This window comes from Telmatherina bonti (assembly GCF_933228915.1).
Source record: "Telmatherina bonti genome assembly, chromosome: 13".
Taxonomy (NCBI): domain Eukaryota; kingdom Metazoa; phylum Chordata; class Actinopteri; order Atheriniformes; family Telmatherinidae; genus Telmatherina; species Telmatherina bonti.
Window position 1 is genome coordinate 8,848,125 of NC_136611.1, and position 25,137 is coordinate 8,873,261.

General features: G+C 42.0%; 2 protein-coding genes across 5 annotated transcripts in view; one reads left to right on the forward strand and one right to left on the reverse strand.

Annotated features, from left to right (window-relative positions):
- Positions 1–20,577, forward strand: part of taok3a (TAO kinase 3a) — a 72,951-nt gene extending 52,374 nt beyond the window's left edge. For 3 of the 4 annotated variants that reach the window (XM_079252104.1, XM_079252106.1, XM_079252105.1), the window contains exons 11-21: positions 669–750; positions 5,937–6,104; positions 7,010–7,207; positions 8,194–8,331; positions 12,924–13,160; positions 14,051–14,179; positions 14,928–15,131; positions 15,679–15,918; positions 16,372–16,584; positions 16,944–17,126; positions 19,196–20,577. In XM_079252104.1, the coding sequence (XP_079108230.1) occupies positions 669–750; positions 5,937–6,104; positions 7,010–7,207; positions 8,194–8,331; positions 12,924–13,160; positions 14,051–14,179; positions 14,928–15,131; positions 15,679–15,918; positions 16,372–16,584; positions 16,944–17,126; positions 19,196–19,357 (1,954 nt within the window). In that variant the 3' untranslated portion in view covers positions 19,358–20,577. Of the gene's footprint in view, positions 1–668; positions 751–5,936; positions 6,105–7,009; positions 7,208–8,193; positions 8,332–12,227; positions 12,413–12,923; positions 13,161–14,050; positions 14,180–14,927; positions 15,132–15,678; positions 15,919–16,371; positions 16,585–16,943; positions 17,127–19,195 lie in introns of those variants that run through there. The other variant, XM_079252107.1, reaches the window with a different exon arrangement.
- Positions 20,578–21,507: 930 nt separating this feature from the next.
- pebp1 (phosphatidylethanolamine binding protein 1) lies at positions 21,508–23,474 on the reverse strand. The gene is made up of 4 exons (XM_079250970.1): positions 23,272–23,474; positions 22,680–22,789; positions 22,364–22,464; positions 21,508–22,163 (listed from the first exon to the last, which is right to left on the reverse strand). Exons 1-4 carry the CDS (start codon positions 23,404–23,406, stop codon positions 21,946–21,948), a joined length of 564 nt encoding a protein of 187 aa, XP_079107096.1. The 5' UTR covers positions 23,407–23,474; the 3' UTR covers positions 21,508–21,945.
- Between the last annotated feature and the right edge of the window lie 1,663 nt (positions 23,475–25,137).

Genomic DNA, 25,137 nt, shown 5'->3' on the forward strand with positions numbered 1-25,137 from the left:
AGAGAACACCTGTTGTAAAATTAGAGCTGGTCTACGGCATTGTGCTGAGGCGAGTCAATGTTTAGGACAGCACATGGTCATGGTATTTTTGGAGGAGCTCCAGCAGCCCGAGGCATGAGCAACACCACGCCAGATGAAACTAGTTGAGACATTGGCTCAATAGTGTTCAGCACACAAACACAAGACAGCACAGTCATGCAAGTGTCCTCGCAAACCTGTGTCAGCTGCTGTTAGAGGAAGGTTGGTGGTGCTATGTTTTTGCACATAGTGACCTAAAAATTACCCTAAAAGTGCATATGTATCCAATTAAAATCCAACATTGCATCAAAGGCTGCTTTTTATATGAAAAATCCAACCCAGTGGTGTATTTATGTGACGTACTTGAACGTATTTTTAGACCAGAGTTCCACAACTCCAGTGGCCTGTATTTTTATTGCTCCACATATTTACATAATCCATATAAGGCTCTTGTTTTCTCTGGTTTAAGTGACTGATTTAGTTAACAGCGCCACACAAGAGATTACTCCTCCGTACGCATAAATCATTTAATAACAGCGAGTACAGTAGCTGGGTCTGATGGAAGTCGACCTTTTCATTGACCTCAGTATTTCTGATTTTAAACGTTCAGGTGAATTGTTGACCTATATCCCGCTCTCCTCTTTACCCAGGTCTGACACCTTCCGGAGCTTTGTTGACTACTGCCTACTGAAAATTCCTCAGGACAGACCCTCGTCAGGGGAGCTGCTACGAGTGAGTGGGCTTCCTCTGTAATCCCTCCAGCTGTGACCTCACTTCCTGCCTCAGTCAGTCCCTGAGCCACAAGGATGAGTCATTCCCATCCACCCACATATCCCTAATACGCAAGCACACACACACACACACACACACACACACACACACACACACACACACACACACACACACACACACACTTTCTCCTTCATCGCATCGAGCACCCCTGCTGAGAGTTGCTTATTCTTTTTCTGTCTTTGCCGTACCGTTACTTCCTGCACTGTGCCTTGTAGCCACGGTCCTTCATAGCCCCATGGAGCTTAAGTGTGTTGACTGCTTCCACATTCCTTTGATTAGAGGACAGTTTAGATTCTGTTTCCTGTTTCTGTCCATTATCTTTGTTTTCCATTCTTATATATTCAGCTTTTTTATGAAAGAGAGTTCTTTAAAAAGCTGTGAAGCTTGAATTGTTTTTATTTTTTTTTTATTTTTTTTAAGAGAAATGGGGGAAGTGAAGATGCCTGAACAGTTCAGTTTTTATCCTAGCATCACTGAACTCTGTCTTTACATAGCAACATCTTAGCTGTAGTTTTAGTGCCTGTGAGACAAATGTCACTTTTTCATTCTTTTTTTTTAGCATTATCTTATCTTATCAATAGTCTTGTTTTTTTATAGTATTGTTTCTGTGTTTTATTTGTGTTTAATTATTTATTTAATCGTTTTAACACGAGAGTGGTCTGTGTCACTTTCATTGCACTTGTGCAATGGCAATAAAGTTTATTGAACTGAACTGAATTGAATACAAGAACAAAAAGGAACACAAGAAGAATGGACACTTTACATTTTATGACACCTTCCTTCACTGTTTGGCAGTTTTTTTTACTACATCATTTGAGCTCCAACAGCCTTTAAAGGCAAATTTTAATGTAAAACAGAAAAAAAAAAAACCCTGCAAGTTTGTCTTTATAACACAAAACCTTTTATGTAATCTTTGTGACATCAGTTCAGTTGATGATCGTCCCCAAACACGATGGATATCTCCACCCCAGTGAATGAATGTTCATTGAGCTTGCCTGTACTTGATCTTTTTGTTTGTGTGACCAGCAGGTAATCCTATTTAGGCCATAAGAGTTTTATGTTCTCAGTGATCATGCTCAGCAGTGCGGAGCACCGGCAGCAGGACTTTTGACACCTGCCTCAGTTTGAGAGGGGGGTGGAATGGTCTTAAGGTGTTAGGGAGCGGTTAAATAGGGGGTTGTGGTCTGTCTACTTGAACCGGATGGAGGTTTTGATTACGATTCACTCTTCCCAACACCGCTGACCCAAATCCAAGCTGGGGGGGAAGCCATTAAAGAGGGATAAGTACCAAACAGACTTTGGATCAGTGTCGTATGGCTTGCTATATAGTGAGGGGCATGGGGGTTGGGGTGTTTAGTTTATGATTAATACCCCCTCTCTCTTTCTCTCTTTTCTCGCAAACGCTAACTCTTCCTTTGATTGCACACACATGCACAGGCACACACCCATCCAAGCTCTTTAAAAGGGAAAATCAGGTCAACAATCTGTGAGCCTTGAGCTATCTGGGTTCTGGCTTCAGGTTAAATTCTTTCTCTTCCTGTATAGCTCATCTCCAGTTATGATAATTACTAAAATCATGGCCGCTCGATGACCTCATCTCAGAAACACCTGTACCACAAATATAGCCTTGAAAGTTATTTAGTTTTTTTTTATTATTATTAATGAATTAGTACACATTAGATCTTTCCAGTGCCCAGGAATGAAAACACTAAAAAGCAAAAAAGGAATAAAGATATACAGTAGTCAACTTTTGTAGTGGATCAAGACGTTCCATTACTGTGGTTTTGACATAATTTATTGTTGCTGCATAATTTTAGAGTAAAATGTTAACTTTCGGTCTTGGCAATGTGTTTGACCAAAATTGTCATGTTTCAGTGACTGTGATGGTCACCAGACATGATTGATGTTGTCCGGAGGTGACAATTCCTGGTCCAGATCTACCTGTACATTTAGAACAGTTTTTTTTCACTAGCAGGCTCGTTTACCTGGCAGATAGACTCTGCTCATTAAATTCAGCTGGTTTGATGACTGGTCGGAACAGCTGCCGGACAGGATTGTTACTTTCTGGACCAGGAATTGCCACCTCTGATCTTGTCACACAATAGTAAAGGCACTGTGAAACAAAAAATGTGGTTAATTCAGAGTTTTGGTGATTCAACTACAACGCAGTGTGAACTCTACTGTGGAGTGTAACCATTCTTCCAGTAAAGCTGTGTGCAGTTCAGCTCTGGTTCTTGGAGGGGTCTGATGCACACTGAGTTGAAACATGCTCAATTGGGTTGAGGTCAGGGGACAGCACTGGCCACTCCATACTTGCTTTTCTAAAAGAAATTTCTCAGCCAACCTTGCCCGGATTGGCCGGGCATTGTCATCCATCAGCAGGAAATCTGGCCACGTTGCTCCTGCATAAGGTTGAATAACAGGCCTCAGGATTTCACCCCTGTTGCTCTGTCAGCTCTCAGTGAGGACGACGTTTTCAGTGACCACAAGATCTATCCTGCCTCCCATGGAGATTCCTCCACACACCATGACTGAAGCTCCCCAAGGCTGTCATGCTGCACGAAGTCCTGTTGCAAATTTCACTCTCCAGGGCATCGCAGACTCTGCTGCACCTGTTTAAGAAGTCCACACAGGAATGAGACTCATCAGTAAAGACCACGCCCCCCCCCCAGTCATGCAAGGTCCACCTACAGTCCTCTGTGGCAAACTGCAGCCATGCTTGCGGTCAGAGATACCCTCACTGCTCGTCTTCGAGACCTCAAGTCAGCCTCATGCAGTCGTCTTTGTACTGTTTGAATGGAAACAAGCCCTCCTGTTGCATCCTGCTGTTGTTCCGCAGGCTGACTGCTGACAATAACTGGTTCCTTCAGGCTTGTAGGGTGAGGAAATTGTCTTGAGCAGGTGTTGTGTCCCTCTGTTGTCCACCACCATGACTTCTGCTGACACTACCAGAACTCCTGCATCGAACCCATGCCCTGGAAATGACACTTTGTGCTGTCCCGATAGCAGTTAAAACTCCCCTCTGCATCGTTCGTCTTCGCAGCATCCCGATCGCCCAATTCAAATCAGCATCACTTATTCTTCCTCCATGCTTTGCATGTGGCATTGTTGATGCTTTTCACTTTAAAGGAAGCTGTTAGAGCCTTATCACCCTCATCATTGCTTGATCGTGTTACAGACCATGCTGGACCTTGTGTCAAACGATCATGTTTGTTCATGAAGCATTAAGTTTTGTTCACCAAAACATTGCCCATACATCACACTAACAAGCTGCACTGAGATAATGTACCAATAATTTCTGGTGTTCATTTACCTTCTATGAAAAATCTGGATCCACTTCAAAAGTTGACTACTGTATATATAAACACACACATATGTGAGAAGCAGAAGATATCCTCATTTCTTTTTTAGAAGTCACAAATATTAAATGACACTTTACTTTTTTAGTGCATCTCCACTGAAAACTCTGCTTTTTCTCTACAGATGTCTTTTCCTTTCAGAAGACTAATCTGTTGCCTTGAAATTTTATGCACAAAAGGCATGTTACCTAAGATTTTTAACAGTTTCTTTAAGAGAAAAAAAGGTGCTACACCAAGAGCAGACCTGTTGCAATGCTTTTCCACATCATGAGTTGATCATACCATGATTATCATTGTATAATCTTTATTGTGAGTTTGTGTGGAGTAAGTACTGATGGTTCTCGTCTTCTTGTTTATCATCTTTTAGTGAGGGGGAATCTAGGAAGAGATGTTTTCTCAGCTCTGTTGCAAATGTTGGCCAACCCACCTACATTCTGATGTAGGTCCATCAGAAAACGGGACAAATCACTCATCTCTATTTTCAGAGTGTGATGTCACTCCCATGTGTCCCGACTAGTTCATTACACCAGCATCTGTCACACTGAGAGAAGGTGTGCAAAAAAGGGAGAGAGCGAGATGGAGAGGCTAAAAATAACACAAAAATGTCATTTTTAATGCAGTCCATATATTCTATTCTCGTCCACTTGCGTTGCATACGATACGACCACTAAAGCACTCAATAGTTTATGAATGAGAGTGACTCAGGAGGTGTGAATCAGTGTGGATGTCGTAGTGGGTGGTAGCACTGGTGAGAAAAAAATCTGTTCTTTTTCTGCTCCCCCTATGTATCATTTTTAAGGTACTTCTTATTTTTTTGCACCTGTTAAAAATAAGCATGCAAAAACACACACTATCATCACTTTAATCCTGCTACTATGACAAAGTCATTGCATAAGGCTAAATAATCATATAAATGCTTGATGCTACATACATTCACCAAAATACACCCATGTTTCTTCACTGACAGTGTCCAGCTTGGTAACGTGTAACCAATAACGTTTACATATCAGTCATTTGTAAAGGGAAATGTAGTTCCTCAGTGCTATCTTTGTTTCATTTATCTGATATCTTTACACAGATTTAGTAAAAGGAAAGTAACTTACTTTTGTTATGAAATTGGGTCATTTAATTTCAGGTCTAATTGGGTTCTTTATAAATCCCTGAATGTTATTTCCTTCTTACAAAAGAGCTTAATTGTTCTTTGAGCTTTTGGTTTAAAAAAAAAAAAAAAAAAGAGTAGAAATTATCTGTTATCAGATTAGTATTGATATCTATTTCTTAATGTTATTTTTCCATCATGGTTTAATCATCGTCATTAATACCAAGCTGAATATATTTCAGAGTTGATTGAAATGAAAAGGATGATGAGTATTTATGAAAATCGATTTTGATGGGCAATCTTTCTCAGATCCATGTAATGAGTGTTGTAGAGGATGTTAGAAGTGACGGGACCACTGGAAAGGTTGAGCAACCTACAGGCGCCCTCTAGTGATGGTGATCATTAAAATGAGACTAGATGATGACAATGCTTCACTAAAATCTAAAATTGGATGAAACTGGACCGCATGGTTTTAGTTTTGGCTATTTGAATAGTCTGTTATAAATACTTCTACAAAGAACTCTGTAAAATTAGAAGAGATAAAGTCCTGATAGAATACTTTCTGTGTTAGGATTAAACAAAGTAATAATTTAAATCTATAAATTATAGGATGATAAAACATCTAACTCAAACTGACTCCCGCTATCTCGTTTTGTCTTCCCGTCCAGCATGACTTTGTGCGACGGGAACGCTCGCCGCGGATTCTCATCGACCTCATCCAGAGGACCAAGGATGCGGTGCGGGAGCTGGACAATTTGCAGTACCGCAAGATGAAGAAGATTCTATACCAGGAGAAACACAACGGGCCCATGGGAGAGAGCCAGGAGGAGGAGGAGGTGGGAGGAGGAGGATAGAGTGAGGGATAAGATAAAGAGACAGACTATGAAATGAAGTTTTATCCATAATAAAATGGGAAAACATTAAAATAATTTGACTCCATTTAGCTCCGGTAAAGAGAAACTGGTTTACTTGTGTTATTTTATGTATCTTGTAACCACATTCCTAAACTTTTATTTGAAACAGAAGTTTTATTAAAAGTATTTAATGACTAGCAGCTCAGCCAGACAAACAGGCTGAGGACAGCTTAGTTCATCTGATGTGATGTCAAAGAAACTCAAACAGCGATGAGTCACATGCAGAATTTTTCTCCACATTGTCTCTTTTTGCTGACTTTGTTTTAATAATACCAAAAAAATACAGAACTACAGTTAATGTCTGCTCACAGCAGCCTGACATGGAGCTGAAATGCCCCTTATCTGACCTGGCCTAAGGTAAAGCGAACAGGCACCACGTGACGCCGCTCAGAGCAGCCACCAGACCTCCCTGCAATAAGACACCCCGAGAAAACCTCCTGCGCCGTGCCGAGTTTTCTGTTTGCACAACAAACCCTGATTAAACATACTTTACTACAAGATTATTGCTTAATTCTGAAATCAAATTCACCTCAAACTCTAAAAGATGAGCAGTTTTATTCCCTCACTATTACCAGTTTTATACCATAAAGATAAAAACTGACCATAGCGACTGATAAAAGTACTCACACACACACACACACACACATTTCAGTGTGTAAGGATTTATAGCTATTTTACCATGACTGATTTCAATGCAGTCTAGAGGGCAGTGGTGTTTGGGTGACTTTGTTTAACATGTGTGTGAGTTTTATTTTAGTTGCATGATTTTTGAATGTTTATTTGGAAAATGTGTTCATTAAGATGCATGCGACGGTGTTCACCTGCAGGACAGCGAGGCAGCCAGCTGTAAAATGAACAGCCTGGGCAGCAACCACTCCATCCCCAGCACCTCCGTCAGCACAGGTAGCCAGAGCAGCAGTGTGAACAGCATGCAGGAGGTGCTTGATGACAGCTGCTCTGACATGACCATGATGCACCCCCAGGACTATGGCAGCACCCTGGACTCCTCTGCACACATAAAGAAGGTAAAGGTCATTATCGCCTCTGCCAGGCCTGAGCCAGAAACTCATCAATATGAGAAATCCTCCTAAAATCTATTTTAAACTTTGAGATTTTTTTTTTTTTTTTTTTTTTTAAATTAAATCCCATTTGGACAGTTTGATCACTTCCTCTCAAAAGTGTGCACTTTATAAATGAAAAGGAAACATGGCACTGCAGACCTCCACTGTTTTTCTCACCGTTTTCAGTAGTATGTATAATCCCCTCCCCCCCGAAACCATGGAAACCATTGACACAGTCCTCGCTGTTTGCCGACTGCTTCAAGTTCATCACTGACACTGTTCGCACTTCGAGAACAAAGGCTATGCACGCGTGTCAACAGGCCGCACACACGCTCCCCACAAATTCCCCACTTACATCCGTCATTGTTTACACACACACAGTCGGGACTCGCGGGGTCAACGCAACACGTGACGTTCTCAAAGAATGTCTCGGATGCCTTGAAATCAGCGAGGAGAGGCCTGTCACGTCTGTCATTCTCTTTCTTTCGCTGCTCTTTGTGTTCTGATGGCGCATGAATAAGGTTGCCTCCTATTGAGCAGACAATCAGCAGCTGAGATCACTCGGCTGCTGATCACTTGACAGCGACACATGGTTTTCAGATGCTGATGAAGTTCCCTCCTCACTTGAGTCCACTCTGGAGACCCCTTACTTCTGAAAGTGTTCTGGCCTGAAGAGGGGGTCTTTTCGTTGCATTTTAGGTTATAGTTAGATCTGTTTGAGCAAAAGCTTTTTTCAAAGTTTAGACATTCAAGTGAAATAAGTGGAGTTTTGCTTGAAGCCACAAAGTTTTATGAAAGAATTGAAATATTTTTGTTTTTAGAGAGTTAAAATGCAGAACATGTACCTCAGCAGCACAGTTTATTTTTGACCATTTTTTGTAATATTTTATGAATTAGTAGAGAGTTGTGTCTGAAGTTAACTTCTCTCACCCTAATTTTCCTTCACTCAGGACCATCAATATAACTGGGATGATGGGATCCACAGAGACCACCGGCCAGAGTTGAGACCAGCCTCCTCTGACAAGAGCAGCCAGGCACAAAACTACAAAAACCAGGGCCGCTTTGCCACCATTAAATCCGCCTCACTGGTAAGACGAAAAGAAAATCTTTCATCTGTGGAGAGGTCGGAGATTCCTGCCATTCGTTGCTTGAACTTTCCCATTGAAAGCTGGGAAACGTAGACTATGCTGAGGCCAAAATATCAGCTTCTTATTGAAACGGGTGGCACTTGAAGGCCGTTCTTCAGCTTCTCTCTGGTTTCAGCTGTCGGTGCGACGACTGAGCAAACGGCAGACCTGAGATCTCTTTTTGTTTGTTTTCTTGCTTTTCCTTCCATCAGTTGCTCTTTAGGTCTGGATCCTTCTCTGCTCCGCTCTCTCTCTGCCCAATCTTCAGCACAGTTTACTGCGCTGTTGTTCCTTTCATTCACCGCACTCCCTTTGTTTTCTCCTCTGTACTACGCTTCACATTACCACACCCTCCCTCCAGCCCCCCCCCCCCCCCCCCCCCCCCCCCCCCCCCCGCCCACCTTTATTCCTTTCCCCACTGCATTTGATAATACATCATTCTCAGATGGAGTCAATACTCCGAGTTGAAGGGGGTGGAATGCTCTCTTACTTTCTTTTTATGTCTCTCTTTCTTTCTTTCTCTCCCTCCCTGTCTGTTGTCATGGAAACCAGCTCTAGTAACTATAAAGTAGTTGTGTTGTTGTGTGTTAGCATGCGTTAGTGTGTATGCGTTTACCCATCCCTGACCCACTGGTTTTAATTGTAAGTCCTCTCTGCTGTCAGGTCTTAAATCATCCATTAGGAAGATGTATACGTGTGTGTGCGCACACATACTCGTGCCGTCCTTGACCAGACCGTGAACCGTTGATAGTCCGAGGCCGTGCGTGTTATTTTTCTGAGCACGTGCCTTACATTTATATTTTCAAATCTTTCACGCGTGTCTCATCTCTTTCGGCTCGCAGCGACATAAACAATAACAGGATCTGTTTGAATCCAGATGAAAGTCTTGTGTTTCCACGGTGCGCCATTAAAATTCAAGACTCTCAGACAAAGATGCGTTTTCTTTAAATGAGTAGTCTTGAAAGAAATCAGACTGAAATCCGAAAGGGGGAAAAATATCATGGTGGAAAGGGGTAAAAAGGTGATAAGACTTTAACAGAACTGTATTTGTCATACAAATTGTAGTTGAGGGTTTAAATATCTCTTTATTTTCTGTCACTGTTGAATCATTAGTTGATCCTTTATATGGGATCAAATCTACAAAGATGTGACAATGTGACAGTAGAGAAAAGACTGGAAATGAAAAATCTGAAAAGATGTCGACCTGATCAGCTGTTTGTCATGCTCACTCAGCTGTTTCCAAACACGTGAATGAAATTTATGATTATCCAACTATGATCATGACAACCAAGTCAAAAAGCAACGGCTATAAAAATAACTCTTAAACTTGTTGAATTTTTCTTTTCCCACCTCTTAAAGTATATATTTTTGTGCCTCTCAAAAATAAATTGTACAATGTGCCACGCTTTCCTTACTCCATTTCCATGATTTCAGGACACGCGTTGAACCTTTTGAACCTTCTTCCTGCCACAAATAAGCCGACATTCCCCCTCTTTACATGAAATGAAGCTGGATTTATCAGAGGTTTACAGGAACATTAAGCCTATATTTAAGGAAAACTCTATGCATGCATAAATAACAAGTAGTTCTCTTAAGTGTCTTTTTCTCACACAAGAGTAAATATCGCTTTTCTTTCATTTTCTTGTTTCCTTGAAACCTTGTTTTTTTTTTTTTTTTTTTTTTTTTAGACAAACCCATTTCAAAAACATTTTATACCGGTTCTGTAATGCTGTGGATTAAAGTCGGAGTAAAAGACTGAAAATGCGTGCGACTCCGGTTACTCACACTGTGGAATTTGTCTTGAATTGAAGCAACATCATGTAAAGCTCAGCATCGCTGTTGTGTGACAGAGTCGGTGCTGCCTGCCGGCGCTGAAAGAGGTGACATCATCTCTTTCTGCCGAGCGCAGACGTCCTCAGATTGGCCTCGGCTCACCGAGACTGGAAGCAGGTAGACAAAGAGAAAGAGGGAGCGATGACTGAGGGGGTCTAGATGGTGAGGGGTGACAGATTGCTAGTGTGGAAACGGGAAAATGATGATAGTATGGTGCCACTTAACACGATTTCACGAGCTTTAAATATGAGGTAAATGAGATTTATTGATCTTGTATTATTAATCAACAAATCGTGGCGTTTCCTTAGAAGTGAAAAAGGTGAAAGGAAGGTGTTTGGTGATGGCTGAATCTAAAGTCATGATCAAGGACAAAAATGTCGGGAAGTAAGGAAGTCGCAGGGAAGGATGCTTAATCAGAGGTGAGAAAAAAAAGCAGTGATGATTGAAATCTGGAATGACAAAGGACGAGGAGGGAGAAATGAAACGTGACACACTCATCTCCAACGGAGTGTGCAACCAGAAGAAGTGGGGAAAAAATGGTCCAGCTGAAGAGGATGGATGAAGGATTTAGCAGGGGAAGACAAATGTCAACTCATCCATGTAATGTGTGGAAAAGGAAATGCAGAAGGAGGAAAAACATTTAAGGAAGTGAGAAGGATATGAGAAAGGTGCAAAGTGAAGCAAGAAACACTGTTTTTCTAACATGTTTCATTTAATTTCTTCTTCTGGCTGCAGGTTGTGAGCTGACAGCTGATTCCAGCTCATTGTAAGAAGCATGAAAACATGCTCTGTCCCCATCAGCCAGCTCCTTCTAGCAACTGAAATGTTTAACTTAAAGCAGTCAACCAGATAAACCATGGAAACAAATCACACAACTCTTTCTTTCACAGATAAACAAGGCTATTTGTACATCCACAGAAATACAAGACCCTACAGACAAGTCTGTGGAGGCTTTTTTTGTTTCCCCTGTTCATCCAGATGACTTCACCATATGCCACCATCATGTTCAACAACATCCGCTCTGCTTTTTCTCTCCTGGCTTGAAATGATTGTGTTGCTCTTTAGAGAGAAGGGTGGTATTCAAATCACAGATCAAGAGAGAAACCAGTTCTACGAATCTCATGATAAAGTGTGTCATCATAGCTGAGCCCCATATGAAAGGAGAGCTGGAATCTTGTTTCCAGTCACCGTTGGTGACCGCAGTCAGCCTGTTGCTTTTAACCAGACAGCTGATGTTTTGTAGAGTTTGTGCCATCCTTACGAGGTCACGCACATCAGCATGATGATTCACGTCACCTTTAAAAGCAAAGTAAGCTAAATCAAAAAATTTTAAAATGTCTTCTGCTCAATTCCCACTGATCCCATTCACCTTTAGCCTGCATGCGCCCCCCCCCCACCACCTCCTCCCCTCCTCTCCCTGAATATGATCTCCTTTCCAGTCCCACAGCCTTGTGTGAAAGAGGCCATCACATGACGTGACTTGGCCCTTTGTGGCGCTATGCAGAGTGGCGGCGAAGCAAGTGACTAGGATTGGGAGGCTCTATTACAGTAGGGGTATTGATTCAACACAGATTAAGGAGAAAGGGGAGCTCAACGTCCACCCCCCTCCCACCCCCTCCACCCCTGTTTTCCTTGAAGTTGCTCTTATTTTCCTTCTCCGTGTTTGCCTATTTTTTTTTTCTTCCTTTTCCCATTTAACGCTCTCCCAGCCATTTTCCATCTGCTATTTCTTTTTTTGCGAGGACCCTCCCTCCCCTCATCTCTCGGCCTACTCCTCTCCGACGTCCCCCCCCACTCTCCCCCGCTCTAACTTCTCTTACTCTTTCTCAATGAGGTATTCATGTGACCCACCTGCTGTCCGCCGCTTAGCGTTAGCCTTACTAAAGAGCAGCTCTGTGCTCTTGTTGGCCCGTGGAGTCGGCCTGCCTCATTCACAGTTCACACGTCTGCCTCGGCCGCTGCGTGCCCAGGGCGCGAACCAAAGAAAGGGAGTGGGGGGGTGGGTTCAGCATCCAGCGGAGGGGGGTCTCAGGGTGGCATCGGAGCTCAGGCAGGGTTCTGTCGGGCATAGGATGCTGCACAAGGTTCCTGGATGCTGGTGCAATTGGCTAAAGTCGCCATCATGTTTGGCCTGAGGAGTTCAGGTGGAAGTTATGAGAAGATGCGGAGTGAATACTACTTAGACGTGGAAAACCCTTTCTGCCCTGAGGTTGGTGCATCGGGTGTCGATTTTGGTTTAAAGTGTTGTGAAAGAAGGTGTTAAGATTGGCTAATATGGTCCTAATGTTAGATTAAATTTAGTTATGAGCATTTTTTAGATGTTGTCTCTGTTGTTCCAGCTGGCTGAAGCACATTTTAGATTTTCTGTTTGCCTGTTTTGTTGTGACGTGCAATGGTTGGTGAGGAATAAAGAGCTTTTGTTGGGCTCTGTTGGGGAATTTCTCAGTGTTTTATATATCTGTTTTACATTTCTAAATGCTTTGGTCTATGATAAATAAGAAAAGCCTCACTTAATGAATTCTGATTTCAGATATTTTGGGCAAAATTAAGCCAAATAAATGAATTCAATGACAGCCTATTTGTGAAGGATTGCTGTTTGTGAACACCTATTAGTTTTTTTTCTACTGATGCTTGCATGTTTGCTTTGTTTATTTTGTTTCTTCTACTTTTTTGTCACAGTGTTTGGACCTCATGACTTTTTCCTTCTTTCCTCTCAACAGGTGACCAAGCAGATCCACGAGCATGAGCAGGAAAGTGAGCTGCGGGAGCAGATGTCGGGCTACAAGCGCATGCGTCGCCAGCACCAGAAGCAGCTGATTGCCCTGGAGAACAAGCTAAAGTCCGAGATGGATGAACACCGGCTCAAGCTGCAGAAGGAGGTGGAGACGCAGGCCAACAATGCCTACATAGAGCTGGAGAAGCTGGCCAAACGCCACGCAGTGCACAGCGAGAAAGAGGTGGGATTTGTGATGGGTGGAGGGGGGGTCATAGGGCATGAGTGGATGTATAAGCACAGAAAATCTGCCAGCTCTTTCACAGATGATCACACCGACCAATGTGCACCATACGCAACAGTTGGAAAGGAGGTGTGAGGCCAGCTTTTGGAAATGAACGTATTAAAAAAAATAAAAAATAAAAAAAAATGGGTGGGCGTGATGTTGGAGTTATGACTCTAAACACACCGGAGGAGGCAAACTTGTTAGGTTCATCCTGACATCGAGTCCTTTGGAAAATTTTGGTTGTATTTTTACACACTGTTGCCACTCATTGATACCTATGATGAAGCACAAGGGGCAGAAGTGGGTCACATAATGTCAGGCCTGGAAAAACAAGCTGCATATCTGTGTGATTAGCGCACAGCGTGCCAGTCCAGCCAAGGAGATAGTGTAATCTGTTCCTATAGACAAGCGTGTCAGCCTAAACAGTTACATAAACATGTTAGAGATACGTCCGTGATGGAAAAGAAACTCATTTATCACTTTTATCTGGGTCACTTTAACTGGTTATACTGTAATCAATAATATTTAGTAATACCTGGAAAAATCCTCATTTCAAATCAAACAAGACTGAGATCATGGTTTTATCTTTCTTTTTTTTTATGTTTGTTGTTATTTAATGTATGAAAACTGAAAACAAAAATTTATTTATTTATTTATTTTTTTTTAGCAATTTTACTTTTAATTGGTAGAGATAATAAAATCTTAAACCATTAGTTTTATTTAGTCGGTGCTAACGATGAAACCTGGCTGTATTTGTGCATGCGACGTGCTCTCTGTCTAATATTCATCCTAATCAAACAGCTCAACATATCCCCATCATTTTCCCCTCTGGATCACTTTTCTTGCAGACGAAGACGGCGCTCACGGACGAGAAGAAGTTCCAGCAGCAGATCGTTGCCCAGCAGAAGAAGGAGCTGACCACATTTCTGGATAATCAGAAGAAACAGTACAAACTCTGCAAGGAGAAGATTAAGGAGGTTTGTTGGTTTCCAACTCGGGCGGGCTCCTGCATACGCCTCTCATGTGTGACACACACTCCTGTGTTCTGTTTACCGTTGAGTCAGCCCTCCTACATTCAAACATGCACATTCAGTACCTCAGAAGTGGAAGTTTTTGTTGAGTCACTAAGCCTACTAACCAGGTTACCTACACATGTAAACACACAAAAAACAAGGGGAGCCATAAAAGCGTGCACACTGGAGCATTTAGGTGCCCCCACAACCTTGAAACAAAGTCCAGAGAATGCTCCTGTGGGCTGGGAGTGTGATACATTGTGTTTTTGGTTACAAGATAAGTGACCAGAATTAGGTCAGCACGGCTAAAAGAAAGCATCGCTGGCAGGGAGAGATATTTCCCTCCAACTGTGGGCTGCAGCAGTATTAGACACCACAGAGAGCAGGGATCAGGCTCATGTGTTAAGTGCATTAGTGCAATTGTAGATTACCTTAAAGCCCATGAAAAAGAACTTGTACGATGAGGGAATAGAATTGGCCGTTTCCCTCCCAACCTTCCTTTGTAAAATGTCATTTTTCAGCCAAAATGAGAGGTTAACTGAAGTTCGCCGTTATAAAGGCTCATCTTCCACAATCACAACATATTTAGAACACTTGTGTTTTCCACCCTTTCTGCTCCCATCCAAAATGAAAACAACTTATCAATTTTTTCACTTATTTTTAAAAGACTGTTTATAGTAATATTGAATCTCTACTTTATTTACAAACTCAGGAGATGAATGAGGACCACAGCACACCCAAGAAGGAGAAGCAGGAACGTCTGTCAAAGCACAAGGAGAACATGCAGCATTCCCAGGCTGAGGAAGAAGCTCATCTCCTGGCCCAGCAGAGGGTTTTCTACGACAAAAACTGCCGCGCTTTCAAGCGCAAAGTCATGATTAAAAGGCACGATTTGGAGCAGGAACAGATCCGCGAGGTGTGGAAAATCTACATATCAAACAAATATAATTGTTATTGACAAAGTCATGAATTAAAGATGCATTTGAAACAGGAAATGTCCAGTTTTGGAGTCAAAAGCTGCCAAATTAAAGTAGAACTAAACTTTTTATCAACTTATTATGGTTGTTTGGAGAAGACCCAGCTTGACGTTTTCACAGCAAACAGCAGTGTGTTTGTGATAATTACACCCATTGTTCTATAAGAAGATTATTACAGAGTAAAGCAAGCCAACAATGCCATAATCTGAAAAGCTGGAGGAAGTCTTACAGGGTCCAAAAAGCTTCCTGTGGGAAAATGCACAAACAAAGTGTTAAAATGAATGGAAAAGATTTAATGTGTGATGATTATGGATCTTTCAGCTGCTGATAACACCTGTTGATGCTGCCAGGCTGCAAATAAGAAACAGATAAATTGATTTCTACAAATGAAAATATGAACATTAAAACAGAAACCGTGTTAATCAATAAAAATCTTCTACAAATCATCCCGTTCCTGCTTCCTCCGCCTCTCCTTTCTGCACCAAGGAGCTGAACAAGAAGAAGACTCAGAAGGAGATGGAGCACGCCATGCTGATTCGCCATGACGAGTCCACGCAGGAGCTGGAGCAGCGGCAGCTGAAGACCCTGCAGAAGCTGCGGATGGACCTGATCCGCCTGCAGCACCAGACGGAGCTGGAGAACCAGATCGAGTACAACAACAGACGCGAGCGCGAACTCCATCGCAAGCATGTGCTGGAGCTCCGGCAGCAGCCCAAGAACCTCAAAGTGAGTCCACGCAGCCGCAATTTAGTTTTTTAGGTGATGAATTTCTCGGTTGTTGGAATGTTTTCAGAAGCTTTTCGCTGCCAGGATTTTTAGAAAAATTTCAGATGTCTTTGAAGTGATGACTTTGATCCATCATGGCGCAAGCGACTGGCAACCACTTTTGTTTTCACTTCTTTTTGATTAAGCAGTGATGCAACCTGAATGTAATGAATTAAACTAGAAAAAGTAGTGTAATAACACCCAAAATGTGTCATCTCCATCTTTCATTATATTTTAATTTAGTTTTCAGGGCAACAAAGCGCTAACCCTGTGGCTATTTTAGCCCTTTAACCTTCAGCAGCGCTGGTTTCTTACATTTTAAAGGCGGTGCAGATCAGTTTAAGTCTGTTTATTCTATGATCCGTGTCTTCTGACAGCCGTGTCGTGTTTCTCTGGTTCTGTCCTGTCCTCCAGGCGTTGGAGCTGCAGATAAAGAAGCAGTTTCAGGACACATGCAAGGTGCAGACCAAGCAGTACAAGGCCCTGCGCCACCACCAGATGGAAGTTACGCCCAAGGCAGAGCACAAGACGGTGCTCAAGGCCCTGAAGGATGAGCAGACACGCAAGCTGGCCATCCTGGCTGAGCAGTATGAGCAGAGCATCAACGAGATGATGGCCTCGCAAGCGGTGAATGGACACATTCAAATATTGAAAAATGACCAAAAAAAATGAATGGAGAATCTGAAAAAGTTTCTTCAGACCTGTTGCTTATTAATAAACATTTTTTTCCCTTATATCTCATCCGTATATTTCTGTCCCACTTCATTTACTCTCCCAAACCCTCTCACCCCCCTTTCACTTTCCACCGTCTCTCTACGTCCTCTCTGTTCCCGACGCCCTTCTGTTTCCTCTCTTCCCTTCGTCACTGCCTCCCCCTTCCCTCCCCTCCTGTCTCTCTCGTCCTTCACCCCTCTCCCGCCTCTCTCTCTCTCTCTCTCTCTCTCTCTCTCTCCTCCCCTGTTGCGGTCCACGATCGGCCATGTCAGCTGCGTCTGGACGAGGCCCAGGAAGCCGAATGCCAGGCCCTGAGGCAGCAGCTGCAGCAGGAGATGGAGCTGCTCAATGCCTACCAGAGCAAGATCAAGATGCAGACCGAGGCGCAGCACGAGCGCGAGCAGCAGAAGCTGGAGCAGAAGGTGTCACTGCGCCGGGCTCATCTGGAACAAAAGGTGTGCTGGCGGAAAGACTTTTTCCTTTATTTCTAAGGAGTCACGCATTTCTACTTCTCCGCAGGACGTACGTTTCGAGTCCGTGAAATGTCAACCACATTAGTCCTCTAATGAAACACAGAAAGAGGTTAAGAAATGTAGAAGTTAAATCCAGAAACAGCTCAGTGTAGCACCTTCATTGTGGAGATTAATCTAAAATCTTTCCTCTAATTATTTCAGATCTGTCCAATCCTTGCTCCCACCTGATGGAATTTGTAATTATTGAAAGAAAAAGTTACTTTTACAACAGAAAAATTATGTTTAAAAAAAAAATCTTTTGGGATTACATTTTAAGAAATCAGCTACAAAGAGACAGGTGAACATTTCTTACACACACACACACACACACCTGAGTGCAGCTTTGGTGTTCTGAAATTCAGATATACATCTCCATCTTTTAGTTTAACGCTTGAAAGACTTGTTTAAAAAAAAAAAAAAAAAAAGGCTGGAACTTTTTAACAGATACTGTACCCTCACAAAAGATGTTTTTTTTTTCTTAGTAAACTAATACAGGAGGTAAGAAAAAACATCTTAAACCTCTAAAAACACCACATCTCTGTATGTGTAGACCAGTATTTCACTGGTCTGCATCGATGCTTAAGCGAACGCATCCAGAAACATATTTGCATCCATGTTGGCAGGCAGCACGAGCGTGAAAGGTGACCCAGAAAGACGTTGACATGTTCCCTCAGACACACGCACATATGCAGATTTCCCTCGCCACAGGTGGTGATGACAGTGGCATGACTCCCTTCAGGGTGCAGACAACAGACGACAGAGCTCTTCTGCTATTACAACAGTCGTTTTCATCTTTCATTTCCAAAACAATCAGTTCAGTTTACCGTTTCCTAAAAAGAACCCCGTCTGTTGTCTGATCTGCACGGCTCATGCGCACCAATAAGAACTCCGCAGTACAGTGATTTTTGTTTTTATTTATTAACATCTGCAACATTTAAGGGCAGACTGGGAGCTTTGTGATCATTTTGCACAAAAGTGACAGTTTAAACAGTTTTTGCCCCTCAGTTATTTTTTAAGACCCCCCCCCCCTCTCTGATAGACACCCCTGTCGTCTTTATTGTAGCTTTTAAGGCAACCTGTCATGTATGCCGATGACATGCGATAAGACAAGTGCACTTCCTTCCAAACTGAGCCGACGTCATTGCTACCGTCTAGTAGACAGCTCTCCGACAACAAAAGAAGCGGTCTTTGAAATGCCACCCCGATCCGGTTGTGCTGGGTTCAGCGCAGCCGGTGCACGCCGTGGTGGTTTGTTGCCATCTCCTGGCGGCTCCTCAGGTTTGCACGCTGGTGCTGAGATGATGTCATGGTTTTAGAAACACTATTGTCCTCCGGTTCGGTTCATGGTCAGAGTCTAGAGTGTTCTGTGCATGCTCAGTAGTTGGCCAGATTGCCGTATTGCGCCATGCAGTTCTTTGTCTGTACCTGCAGGTGTGTGTGTGTGTGTGTGTGTGTGTGTGTATGTGTACCAAGTTCAGCCAGACACAAACACAACTTCGGTGCAAAGTCCTCATTCCAGGCTTCACTGATCACAGAAACACAAGTCAGCTCCTGCACGCTGCAGACAGAATACATTTTAGGGGGATGATTATGTCACTTTTTAGGTTTAGACATGAAAACAGACACGATGGACAAACAGCCTCCCAAAAACAACGTGTGACTTATGAAAAGCATGATCCAGGTTAATGACCATTTTACATACCGCGTATAATCCAAACTGTATTAAATCATCTTTTTTTTACAAAAAGCAAATTAATCTAAATATGCTGCCATTTTGTCTTCATCTTCTCTTAGTTTCATCTTCAGATAAATGATTCATAGAAATCTGTATTAATTTTACACGCGCTGACTGACGGTTACGTCCTACTGGGACACTTTTACATGGAAAGTAGCCAAAAACGAACGTCCATGTTTAACTATGAACGATTTCTTTTTAGGTGCAGGATGAACAGAGCATACGTATCAGATGGAGGAGGTCATGAACTAATCGCCGAGCATCTCTTGTTTTGCAGATTGAAGAGGAGCTGGTTTCCCTTCAGAAGGAGCGAACCGACCGCATCAAACACCTGCTGGAGCGCCAGGAGCGGGAGATCGACAGCTTCGACATGGAGAGCATGCGGCTGGGCTTCGGCAACCTGGGCACCCTGGACTTTCCCAAGGATGACTACAGATGAAGGGCGTCCTCGCCGCCGCCATCTCCTCCTCGTCTCCGGGTGTCCATCTGCCTCAGAACGCCCCTCTTCTCCTTTCGATGTCACCTGGCCTGACAGTGCAGGTGTTCACTGCTGCTGATGCCCTCACACACACACACACAAAAAACACAAGACTTTTAAAAAACAAAAATAAAACCGGCTCTGAAATGTTTTCTGGGCAGGTTTCAGCCCCCCCCCCCCCCTAAAAACAAAACAAAAACCTTACATAAACTTCCTCCCCCTCCTTGCCTCTCGTGATGTCACAAGATGACAAAAAAGAGAAAAACAATGCTGGATAACTTCCTGTAGTTGTCTTGTTTTGTAAGAATAACGTAGTCACAGTGTTTCTGGTGCAATGACGACACTTTTGGTGCGACTTCAAGTGGAAACCAGGAGAAGGAGGGAGAGAAACATGAGGGCAGTGGCAGTACGATGAGAGAAACCCGCTCCACTCTTCCCGGAGCTGAATTTCCTTTTTATTCTTCTGTTTTGTTTTTTTTTTTCTTTTCGGTCTTAAAGCATTGCAAAAAATATAAAATTTGGAAAAAAATCTCGAAGCGATAAATCAAGCCGCTGATCCTTCCGCAGCCGTTTCTCTGTGCTGCTTCTTTCAACACTTTTGGTATTTATTCATGCGAACATTTTTAGGAAGAAAATTGGATAATTTGATACTATAAGACACAAATATCACAATGTACATACAAGTACGCTGATAGAATAAATGTGACTCCTTCAGGTGAATTTGATTACTGGAGGACGGCTGAATCATGGTACTCGGACTGTGTTGTGATTTTCTCTGCACTGGCAGCAAATGTGAAAAATAATACATGTGACACGTGAACTCCCAGCAAGCACAAAGGGCTTCATGAGGAGGGCGAATGGGGGGGGGGGGGGGGGGCGGCTTGTACTTTGTGTATAGATGGATTTATGGAGAGCTTTTACTTATTTTCGTATTGTATTTTAACCGTCACTCGAATCAGAAAAGGATTTTTAAAAGTGCTTTTGTCTTTCTCGCCCCTCCTCAGATCATATCGGAGGCCCAGTCATTTGTCAACATTTTTTTTTTTTTTTTTTTTTCCTTCCCAGCCCCCTTTTGCTTTACACAACTCCCAAGCTGTGTATTTTCTTATCAACCAGACCAGTATAATGCTTTATTATTGCATGCACTTTAATTTTTTTTCCAGGTTTCAAGAAAGCATGAATCCGTCAGAGCTTTTAATTATATTTGTAAATAAAGTGCTCATCAGACAAAATAAAGATGTCTAATGTGAATTCCTCGTACCACAAGAGTGCCATTTTAGTCTGAAATTACCCATGGTTCAGGTTACATTTACCAGACTTATGGATAAATAAGTCTATTATCCAATTAATGAAAGTACTTCATTAAATTCAAGGGATTTAATTGGAGTTTATTATTGATTAAAATGGTATTTCATGTACTGTGTTAGTGTGGGGTAAAAACAAAAGGTGCAGCCGTTGGTGTTAAATGGTGTCAAAATCTGACCTCAACACTGGAAAACTGACCAAAAGCTCAGTTTGTTGTGAAGCTGCTGCATCTATATTACAGAACATTTAATGGCTGTTGTGTAATAAAAGGCACGCCTCACCTGTTTTCTCCCACTAATCACCCTGAAATCAAAGATTTTAAAGGATGTTTCAATTCATGAAAGATTGGTGGCTTGCTCAAGGTTCTACAAACATGGCTGTTTTCTGTCTTTTCCTAGAGATTTAAAGTTATTCTGAGAAATAAATCAATCTGGAAGGTTCTACTAAAACTGTAGTTCGATGATGCAGCTTCGTCACCCATCAATTAGTTTTCCAAAGCAAGGATCTCTGGCTACATTGCTGCCTCATCTCTCTTGATCACATCTATTGGGAGAAACCAGGTTGTGATCAGAAAGGAATCAGTGCCTGCATGGAAGTGATGAAAGGTCCATCAATATCTCAAGTTGAAAAACTGGAGAAGAAAACAGGCCGCAATGCAGAACAAGTGTTATGGTTAAAGGTCAGATTTATCTTCTAATGCAGTGTTTTTCAACCACTGTGCGGTGAGAAAAATTGTCCCAATTTCACCCGATTAGTCTAAAAGCAGCTCTGTGTTCATCCAAAGAGACCCAGGTGAAAGATAATAAAATTCTTTTGTGTTTATTTCTATTCAAGATACTTTGACAAGATGGACTTTGTATTAATATATGGGCTTTTAAAAAACAAAACATTTTGGTTCTTTGTGTGCCTCAGTGAAAAAAGTGAACTGTAAATTTAAATGCAACTTAATTCCCAATTTTTATTAACAATGAAGCAAAGTCAAATGTTTCATATTTCTAATAAAAATCTAACTTGCAGAGAAGCTTATAGAAAAAAATGTGACTAATACAGTTTTCACAGATTTATTGCAAGTGAGTAACTTAATGATAAGCCGTTATTTCCGTGGCAACATGGGGGAGGCAACAGTCGGAAAACAAGATACTTTCCAGTGGCACAAAAGTGCTTTGTTTTTCTTCAGGGTTTTTCTGCGTCTTGTAAATATGGGGATTTCTTGTCGACAGACATCTCTGTGGAAACACTAAGTTTTATTTTCCAGCAAGCTGCTCATACAGTTTAGGAACATAATCATCCCATTCAGCCTGGTAGCAGGTTCCTGCCACGGGGGCTCCCAGGTTGTACTTCTGCCTGAAGCTCTGGATCTTGAACTTGCCACGGCCATCCCCAGAGCAGTTTGTGAGGACAGCTTCAGAGCAGGACAGGCTGCCTGGCTGCTCATATACCAGCCACACATACCTGTGGAGACCTACAGGAGGATGCAACAGGTCTTAATTATTGCACTGCTGAAGGATTTCAATACAAAACAAGGTTTTCAGAATGATTTAATCTTCAGATGACACTAACTTTAACTTTACTGAGAGATTTTATATAAACGAACATACTAATTTGGTCAAGTTTAAATATTTAGTTTCCCTGATCCAATTATTAAAGAACCCATCTTATTACCTGTTCCCTTAGGGGGACCCGAGCCCACATAGTCTGACATGACGCAGCCTGAAGACACATCGTTCCCCTTCATGTTGACCACCAAAAAGTGGTGCCACTCCCTTTAGTGAAATTGGGAGAAATATTATATAATGTAACACATAGTATGCATAGAGATGCTTCTGAAGATAAATGCCTAAAAAAAAAATTCAGACGATGAAGGTTACAGATTAGCTGTGAGTTGTTTGAGTACATTTATGCACTGCAACAGAGAAAACCATCACTTAGATCATGTTTTTAATTCAATGTGAGACAGACATGGAGTAAAAAGCCTAACCTGAATTTAGGGTCTTTCCTGCTAGGAGCGTCAGGGTCGGTCAGGGCCAAAGTGTACAGTTTACTTGAGTCACATCCCTCCCACTCCACGCAGGTGGGTCGATTTTGCACCTGCAGGTGAATTCAATGGAGTTAGCCATGTTAATTACTTTAGACTGCCACTTGGGGACGCTGTTCCACTTCTATGCCTGCATGGAAGTGATGAAAGGTCCATCAATATCTCAAGTTGAAAAACTGGAGAAGAAAACAGGCCGCAATGCAGAACAAGTGTTATGGTTAAAGGTCAGATTTATCTTCTAATGCAGTGTTTTTCAACCACTGTGCGGTGAGAAAAATTGTCCCAATTTCACCCGATTAGTCTAAAAGCAGCTCTGTGTTCAAGCTGGAGGCTTGCCGGAGGAATTATGTAACCCAGTACATTGTTGGCAAGCATTCACAGGCACATACATTTCCCGGTTTATTCCCTAAACTGGTTTTGTTTGTCTGGAGGTGGAAAAATACACGTGTGTTGCGTTTGCAATACAGCTTAAAATGAAAGCTCAGCTAGCCACGCTATTGTTAGCCTAGCATTCAACATGAGTTAGCCGACTAACCTGTGTTGGAGTGAGCACTTTGCCGAGTTCGTCGATTTCCAGAGAGTCGTATTTAATAGTCAGAGGTTTCGCAGGCTTTTCTTCGACCTCCTGCAGGGCGAGAGGCCCAGACCACAGGCTCAAATCAACGGGCATGTTTGCGTTTATTTCGGCTGCAGTCAAACCGCTACTTGCAGACCATGGAGCAACTAAAATGTGCCGCGTTCAAGTTCCATCGGAGATATGTCAAGTCGCACAGAAAAATAATCTTTCAACAAAACTGGTTTAAAATATAATTTTATACTCTTGAGAAAAAAAAAAAAAAAAAAAGGTAAAATTTACTATTGGACACGTTTACAGTTTGTTATATTTCTAAATCTTTCAAAGCCACTAATGGCTGAAAGTACCAAACTGGATTACACAAATTCTCGCTCTGTTTTCATAAATTAGAATTTTTAAAAAAAAGTCAAATTAGTAAGTCTGTGGCTTTATTTACATCATGTCCATTAGGAGGTAAGGCAACTAACCAGATACTTCAGATTATTCTGCTTTTACATCGTGGTGACCCGTTTTTCCCAGTAATGTCTCAGCACTTGAATGTCACAAACAGCACAAGCTACAAGTGACCGCCAGAGGGCGCAGTTTTATCACGACAGAGTGAAATCTGATTTGTTTGAATTACTGTCAATCAGACCGTCCCTCCTACAAACACGTGCTCCATTGACACACTTGTGTCCAGACACCTTATTTTAGTAACTGGGGCTGACAATAAGGGAATTGTACTACTTGCTTTATGATTTTAGAAACAATTTTCACCTTTGCAGCAATGACAGAATGTTGCACAGGCTGATGAAGATGGAGGATTCTTCACACCCTCTCCACAACACAGTGATGGAACAACAAAGTATGTTCAGTGACAGGCTTCTTCAGGTCGGCTGTAAGACTGAAAGATACAGAAGATCATTCCTCCCAGCAGTCATCAGCCTCTGGAACTAGACCTCCCTCTTCGAGTTAATTATCAATTACAATATTGAAATTTCCCTTTGGGGATTAATAAAGTATTTTTAATTTCAGTTTATTGCTTTTAACAGTTCCTCTGGAGACTGATTTTACTGTCTGGTACAGCTGTCTGCTGTGTTTTCTGAGTCAGATTTCCCCACAGTCGCCTTTAATTTTTCTTGCATATTTCATAATATTTGAAAATCAGTATTTAGTATAACCATGTTTATTCTTCAAGACATTCTGAACCTTAGATTAGCTTTCATAGTTCTGCACCTTTCTTGAAGAAAATTACAAACCTCTTTGAATGTCGACTGCCTTTTGTCAGGTTTTCTGTCAAGATGATCCTACATTGCTTTAGTAATGTTGCATCACAGGCTCTGGGGAAGATCCATTCTCTAAATATGACCTGTCGCCACTTTTTTCCCCCTGTCCAGTTCTTGTGTCATTTTGCACATCTTGCTAAATGTCTTTAAAAAAAAACACCATACTTTTCAGATACTATTCTTTTTAAGTTCCAGGAAAAAAACTCAATTTTCCAGTTTTGACAAGCCTCTGTGAAAGCATCCTTTTTCCTGTTTTTAAATGCATTGTTTCTTTTTTTTTTTTTTTTATTTTTTATTTAAACTGTTGTCTTCTGTAATCTCCAACCAGTCTACCCATTCTCCTCTGACATCAATAAGGTATTTTGCTCCAGATGACTCACCCCCCTGTTTTATTTTGTTCATAACAATTCCCTGTAAACCCTAGAGATGGTAGCATGAAAATCCAAGTAAATCAGCAATTTATATTATACTCAGACTCATCTGGCACTAACACATGAGTCCAAGTCACTCCCACGTCTCACTGATTTGGATGCAAAATTTGAACTTCAGCAAGTCACCTTGA